Source organism: Palaemon carinicauda, chromosome 1 (genome assembly GCF_036898095.1).
Source record: "Palaemon carinicauda isolate YSFRI2023 chromosome 1, ASM3689809v2, whole genome shotgun sequence".
NCBI classification, from domain to species: Eukaryota; Metazoa; Arthropoda; class Malacostraca; order Decapoda; family Palaemonidae; genus Palaemon; species Palaemon carinicauda.
Window position 1 is genome coordinate 106,618,561 of NC_090725.1, and position 7,500 is coordinate 106,626,060.

At 37.1% G+C, this 7,500-nt stretch overlaps 2 protein-coding genes across 2 annotated transcripts in view; both read right to left on the reverse strand.

Moving 5' to 3' along the window:
- The window catches only part of Snr1 (SWI/SNF related, matrix associated, actin dependent regulator of chromatin, subfamily b, member 1), a 582,028-nt gene that overhangs the window by 49,316 nt on the left and 525,212 nt on the right, over positions 1 to 7,500 (reverse strand). The gene's annotated exons all lie outside the window — the stretch shown is intronic.
- LOC137650777 (low-density lipoprotein receptor class A domain-containing protein 3-like) lies at positions 1,871 to 5,701 on the reverse strand. Its single transcript, XM_068383935.1, has 3 exons — positions 5,483 to 5,701; positions 3,412 to 3,540; positions 1,871 to 2,520 (listed from the first exon to the last, which is right to left on the reverse strand). The coding sequence occupies exons 1-3, from the start codon at positions 5,529 to 5,531 to the stop codon at positions 2,375 to 2,377; spliced, it is 324 nt and encodes a 107-aa protein (XP_068240036.1). The 5' UTR covers positions 5,532 to 5,701; the 3' UTR covers positions 1,871 to 2,374.

Sequence of the window (7,500 nt, forward strand, 5' to 3'; positions counted from 1 at the left end):
GACATGATGATGAATAGACTACAACTTCATGATCAAAATACTGAGCTGTTATGTGAATTCTCAACAAATTGGAAACCCAAAATCAATTTTTAGTACAAATTGTGCTTCACGCCTTTTTTTTTATCGGGAAAAAATTATAAAATTTGGGTCTCTCAATGTAAAATAATTTATATACGATTAGAATCCTCTGGCTAGGCTACCCCATACTGCGTTTGGCTCTATTGTTATTGTTAATGTTAGCTAAGCTACATCCCTAGTTGAAAAAGCAGGATACTATAACCCCAAGGGCCCCAACATGGAAAATAGCCCATTGAGGAAACAAAATAAGGAAACAGATAGCATATTGTGCTCGAGTGTATCCTCAAGCAACAGAACTCTAACCCAAGAAAGTGAAAATCTTTGGTACAAAGGCTACTGCACTACCAAAGACTAGAGAACAATGCTTTGATTTTGTAGTGTCCGTTTCCTAAAAGTGCTGCTTTCCATAGCTGAAGAGTCTCTTCTACCCTTACCAATGGAAGGTACCAACTGAACAATTACAGGGAAGAAGTTAACCACTTGAGTGAAGAAGAATAAGCCAGATTATTCGGTGTTTGTGTAAGCAAAATAAAAATGAGCCGTAATCAGAGAGGAATCTAATGTAGTACTATCTGGCTAGTCGAAGGACTCAATGACTCGCTATCAGTACTGCTAAAATCACTGGCTACACTATCACTAGCTCTTACTTTATATCCTTTATAACGTTTACAGTGCTTCCAAAAGGCTAAATTCACTGTTTACACTACTACTTGCACTCTTCTTCAGTGTTTAGAACGCTTCCAGAAGGCTAACATGTTACCAGATCTTTGCTTAGACAGTCTCTATAACGTTTCCAACCCTTCCCTATACTAGTAGCTTTCAAAAAGATCTAATAGTACTTTTGCTTTCTTTTTACTCAGCTAGGGAAAAGAAGCTATGCAACTCGTGGAATGACTGCAATCAAGGGGAATGTTGCACTCGGCCTATGTTGTCTACCCACTCCTACTGCCTCCCGTTCAAAGGCAAAGGCCACAGCTGCGATGCGACAGCACTTCTCCTCGACTTCCAGAATGAGGTGACCGCTGAATTTTTTTCTTTCATATTTTCACAGTATATTTGCATTATGTTTTGCCATAATGAAAATGGATGTATACTAATGAGTGACCCTATTTGTTAGTTATTAACTATACTTAACACGGTGAAAAGGTTTGTGTATCGCCATGATTAGCATAACCGTACTAGTCAGGGACATCCATACTAGATTGGTTTAGTGTGAACGATCTGAATAAAGTCTTCCATCATTACTAATCCACAGTGCCCAGCGTGGTGATGAAAAATGGACAAATAGCAGACATGTCTGAGGCCTTTATCTTGTCATGGACTAGGAAAGTCTGCTTTTGTTTTATTCATATAATACACACACACACACACACACACACACACACACACACACACACACACATATATATATATATATATATATATATATATATATATATATATATATATATATATATACATACATATATATATATATATATATATATATATATATATATATATATATATATATATATATATATATATAAAATAATTTGGGTATGCATGAATCATAACTATCCACATTTGCTTTGGATATTTCACCAGTCAGCAAAAACATGGACATTTCAGTTGACAAAGATAACAATTCCCTCCTTCGTATTTCTCCAGATCTATTTCGACAGCTGCCCATGCCAGAAGCACCTCACCTGCGCGAGCGTGGAAGCTAGCTCATTCTGCATTGATCCCCAGTCCTTGGACGAAATGTTGGAGACTAGACCTTCGCCTCAGCCAGTCCAGATATAGATCTTCTGGCTCTATTTCCTTATGCAGAGAGTGATGGAGCTCTTGGGAGGAATTGGTGGAGGGAAATAAAGATTCTTGGAGTATTCTTCCAGTGGTTTTAGATTGGGTTTAGAAATATATTGCAAAGATGTTTGTTCTGTGTCTTTTTTTCTCGTCCTAGGGCTGATATAGTACTTGGTACAGGAGCCATCATCCTAATTTAGCATAACTATATAGTGTACAAGAGAACAATGGTTTGATTTTAGAGTGTTCTTCTCCTAGAAGAGCTGCTTGCCATAGCTAAAGAGTCTCTTCTTTTAAGTGGAAAGTAGCCACTGAACACAGTGCGGTAATTAGTCCTTTGAGACTGCAGTAGAAGAAGAAGAATTTGTCAGTTATCTTAGTGCTGCCAGGTGTATGATAAAAGAGGATTTTTCAATATTTTATGAGCAATAAGAAAAATTTCAAGGTAGTTCTAACAATTGTTCATAATGACAAGGTACACGTGAGTCTAGGAGCTCTCACGTCACAGCTATTGGTGGTTGATTGTACAGTTGACTTCGTCACTTCCAGTAATGCAGTCGTAGACGCCGTCACAGACAAACATCTCCGGTATGCAAAGACCGTTAGCACATTGGTAGTAACCTTGGAAGCACTCTTCAAATAGGTTCTTCTTGTCTGTTTGGAAACACATAAAAGATTACTATATGAGAGGGGTTGGATTATTAGTATTATTATCATTAATATTATTATTATTATTATTTTTATTATTATTAGCTAAGCTACAAGCCTAGTTGGGAAAGTCGGATGCTAAGAGCCCTATAAGGGTTTCAACAGGGCAAATAGCTCAACGAGAAAAGGAAAGAAGTAAGATATAGAACAGTACACCTGAGTATACCTTCAAGCAAACTTTTTTTTTTTTTTGATTACCGATTTTCATCGTATTGAATGTGTAATGACACTACATATAAAAGGCTACATTTCATAAATGACAATAAAGTGCCCCTTTCAAAATACCTGTGATATACCCTGCTTATATCACCATCTTAGAGTTCTATTGCTTTGGTACACTTATATGCATTATTCTATTTGTTTCTTTATTTCCAATCCTCGATGGGCTATTTTCTCTGTTGGAGCCCTTGATCTTATAACATCCTGCTTTTCCAACTTTACTCATTTTTTTTAATGAGGCGCATTTGAACTGACTCGCAGCGGTGCCCTTTTAGCTCGGAAAAGTTGACTGCTATCTGATTGGTTAGAATTATCTCGTCCAACCAATCAGGAAACTTCTCCGAGCTAAAAGGGCACCCCTGCGAGTCGGTGCAAATCTGCCTCACTAAAAAGAATTGGCCATAGGGTTGTAGCTTACCCATAGTCAATTCTTTTTAGTGAGGCAGATTTGCACCGACTCGCAGGGGTGTCCTTTTAGCTTGGAAAAGTTACCTGCTCGCTGATTGGTTAGAGTAGATAATTCTAACCAATCAGATAGCAGGAAACTTTAAAAAGAATTCAGTATAGTAGTAATAGTAATAATAATTTAGCTTTTGCATAACCAGGAAACCAACCTACCACAATCCAATTCATCGTAGCCTGATGTGCAATCGTAGACACCATCACATACAAATCCATCAGGGATACAGAGGCCTGTGTCACACATGAAGTAGCCTTCCATGCATTCTTTGGGGAAGCACAGCGTGCCTGAGAATAAGGAAAAGTCATACACTCTTCTATGTTATTATTATTACCTGCTAGGCTACAACCCTAGTTGGAAAAGTAGGACGACAGACTATTCGGTGTATGTGAAGGCAAAGGGAAAATGAAGCGTGACCAGAGAGGATCCAATGTAGTACTGTCTGGCCATTCAAAAGACCCCATAACTCTAGCGGTAGTATCTCAACGGGTAGCTGGTGCCCTGGCCAACCTGCTACCGCTTATTGTATATGTACATTCACCAATATGCACAGACATACAAATACAACCTCTTACACACAACAATAACAACAATATCAACAACAACAACAAATGCAACTGTTTCTAGTCCACTACAGGACAAATTCCTCAGACATGTCCCTGTCTTGTGTTTGGCCAGTTTTCATCACCATGCTGGCCACTGCGGATTGGTGATCGTGGGAATATTCTAATCTGCTCGCTAAAAGCAATTAATTCTAGTGTGGGTGGGCCTGACTAGCACAGCTTTGCTGATCATGGTGATACGCAAATCCTTTCCCCAGGCTAGGGTAACCTCATATATGTGTGTAAGTTATGTATATAGTAATTGAGATGGTGTTCATACTAAAATGAAATATAACGTTTATTTTGCTAACTTGGCAAATCTGTATAATATACACATTGGCAGACAGATTACTCAAATGCCTAGCTGAAGAGGATATGCATACTTAGGCCTACTACAATGGCATGTTTCTATAAAATAAGATTTCGTCGATTGATTCGATAGAAGACAAGAGATAGAACACATCAAAATCTGTCCCTAAAATGCAATTGTGAAATAATTCAGAGCAGAAAACCTTCAGTATCAAGTTACAATGGAAAGAAAATATACCATATGTTTAAATTCTGGTCTCTAATATGTTTCCTTTAATATTAGCCCAAAACTTCCTTCGCCTCCAAATACATGTGTATTTCATGTTATAATGAAATCTATACACACATACATTCGCCATGGCTAAAATATCCCCTACACCAGTCTTCTAAGCTTCTTTCATTATATTCTTTAATACTCAAACCAATTACTGTATCACCTTTCGCTGTTTTTCTACAGGGTATTGAAGAGGTCTCTTCGCAGTGAATATTTTAAACGGTAACCGATTTTTGTGACAACGAATGCTCACTGCGGAGAGACTTTTTAAACACCCCGTATAATACTGTATATATCCAATGCGTACTTTATTTTTCATTTTCTTTTTATTTCACCAAAACTAGATATTTTCTTATCACTCACTTGTTCTTGCTGACAGAGTTGGTGTCAGAGTGGGAGAGAAAAAATCTCACCCACTCTAACACCAACTTTTAAATTCCTTTTGAGAAATATCAGCATTTTATTTTTCAAGGGTGTAAGTCTACTGCATCTGTAACATCAGTCATTCATTCTTGAATCTTGGAAGCAATTACCTTAACCCCCCCCCCCTTTTTTTTACAGCTCTTTTAGCATGGTTGGACAATTTGAAAGTCACACTTGACTCCATCCAAATAGGTCTATACCATACCATCTCACCAAAATAAACAGCTTTTTTTGTATTTTTTTTTTTTTTGTAAAGAACATTTAAATTCTTTCAAACATCTGCCATAGCGTCAAACAGTTCTAGCCATTAACTTAGATTGTTATTCTTATATCATTCGTAATAATTTCCATCAACTGACTCGTATTACCTAGGCCTAGGCCTTGCGCACATACATAGAATAAAATTATAATAGATTTGTGCATGTGTGTAGCCTATGTATTGGAGAGATCAAATCTTGAAAATCAATTTAGGTTCTTACTGCTAGCATAGGCTACCATTTTAAACCCGCTGACTCATAAATATGACTTTATAATTCTGATGTTAACCAAAGAAATTTTTCTTTCATTAATAATACTATTGTTACTAGTTTGCTAAAATTACTGCCTCATAAATTTACCTACCTGTCAACCAGATACACAGAATGGCCAAAACTGCCGAGGGTTTGAACATAGTTACAAAATGAAAAATAAAACTTCTATGGACGACAACAGTGAATTTCTGCTACTCGTAAACAGAGATACTGAAGAAAGAATGATGGGACCGATTCCCCGAACCCCTTTTCTTCTTCTCTTTCTTCGCCGTGGGAACCCGAAGTTTGAAAATGTCTCTCTTTACATAGACAATTCAGATTCCGGTTACTATACAGATTCCGGTTACTGTTATTTTAGGAAGTTATGTAACGTTTTGGTATCTACGCAAATGTTGTTCTATGGCTTTTTGTAATCAGCTCTTTCCCAATGCCCATCTCACTATCTATCTTTCGTAGTAGTGCCATAGACTCAGTACCATGGTCTTTCACTGTCTTGGGGTAGAGTTCTCTTGCTTGAGGGTACACTCGGGCGCACTGTTTCATCTTGTTCCTCTTCCTATTTTACCTATTGGAGCCATCGCGCTTGTAGCATCTTGCTTTTCCAACTAAGGTTGTAGCTTAGCAAATAATAATAATAATAATAATAATAATAATAATAATAATAATAATAATAATAATAATAATAATAATAATAATAATAATAATAACAATTGTACGTGCTTCGATAAAACATGTTGTTTGACAAGATACATCTACGCCTGTCTGAAGTAGGTATTCATTTTATTTGAGATATCTAAAATTTCAGTTGGCATTCAATATCTAGTCATAGATAGAATTATATGATCAGCGCCCAAGCCTCCTCTCAACCCAAGCTAGGACCAGGGAGGGCCAGGCAGTGACTGCTGATGACTCAACAGATAGACCTACTGTATAGGCTCCTTCAACCCCCCCCCCCCCAACCTTAGCTCACAAGGATGGTAAGGATGCAGACACTAATGCCACTAACGAGTCTGAGCGGGACTCGAGCCAACGACTGGCAAACACCAGGCAGGAACGTTACCAATCAGGCCACAGCATAAGTATAGTTGCTATATCATTATGCATGCCATGAATTAATTTGAAATATATTATATATCTAAATCTTTCTCATTGTTAATTTTTTCCCTTTTTGATGAGATAACCAGGAAATTTCAGATTTTATACTTAGTTCACAAGTCCCATAACGTTCAATTCTACCTCTTTCCCAGCATTACCCAGACATTAAGGGGTCGGTTGCCTGATGCACCCTCTCCAATGCCTTATATCAGATAATGATAGTTATTTACAGCAATGGTTAATTGTCTGGGATCAAACGTGGTCTCAGAAATTCAATTCCTAAGCACTCCTAGACGGCTGGTAGAGCTTTTTCAATAGATTTTTATTACCAACACTATTTATCTTATTTCTCTTCCTCTTGTTTTATTAAAGTTTTTATAGTTTATATAGGAAATATTTATTTTCATGTTGCTACCGTTCTTAAAATATTTTATTTTTCCTTGTTTCCTTTCCTCATTAGGCTATATTCTCTGTTGGGGCCCCTGGGTTTATAGCATCCTGCTTTTCCAAGTAGGGTTGTAGCTTAGCTAATAATAATAATAATAATAATAATAATTCCTACTAAGCTACAGCCCAAGTTGGAAAAGGAGGAAGTTAGAAGCCCAATGCCTCAAACAGGCAAAACACCGAATGGAAGAATAAACTATATATGAGAAATGATAGTAAAAGGAAGATTTGTGTGTGTGTGTGTTTATTTTACCTCTTCCCTTTGATTTAGATTAATCTTAGTTTGGGTTACGACATTTAGGTGATATAAATTTCTCACGAAAGATTGCCTATCGATGGGAGTCAGCCATATGTTAGCGGGGAAAACATTGATTGTTTTTCCCGCCAATCTAAATTAGCGGCTTCTCCAATCACCAATTAGGCCTATTATTATTATTATTATTATTATTAAGCAATAACCCTAGTTGGAAAAGCAAGATGCTCTAAGCCTAAGGACTCCAACAGGGGAACGTAGCCCAGCGAGGAAAATAAATAAGGAAATAAATAAGCTGTAAGAGTCGTGATGAA

What these genes read in the sequence shown, in the direction of transcription:
- LOC137650777 (XM_068383935.1), bottom strand. Translation starts at nt 5,531, where the DNA reads ATGTTCAAACCCTCGGCAGTTTTGGCCATTCTGTGTATCTGGTTGACA. An exon ending in TCTGTGTATCTGGTTGACAG is followed by an intron (nt 3,541 to 5,482) that starts GTAGGTAAATTT and finishes CCTTATTCTCAG; the next exon opens with GCACGCTGTGCTTCCCCAAA. An exon ending in CTACGATGAATTGGATTGTG is followed by an intron (nt 2,521 to 3,411) that starts GTAGGTTGGTTT and finishes GTTTCCAAACAG; the next exon opens with ACAAGAAGAACCTATTTGAA.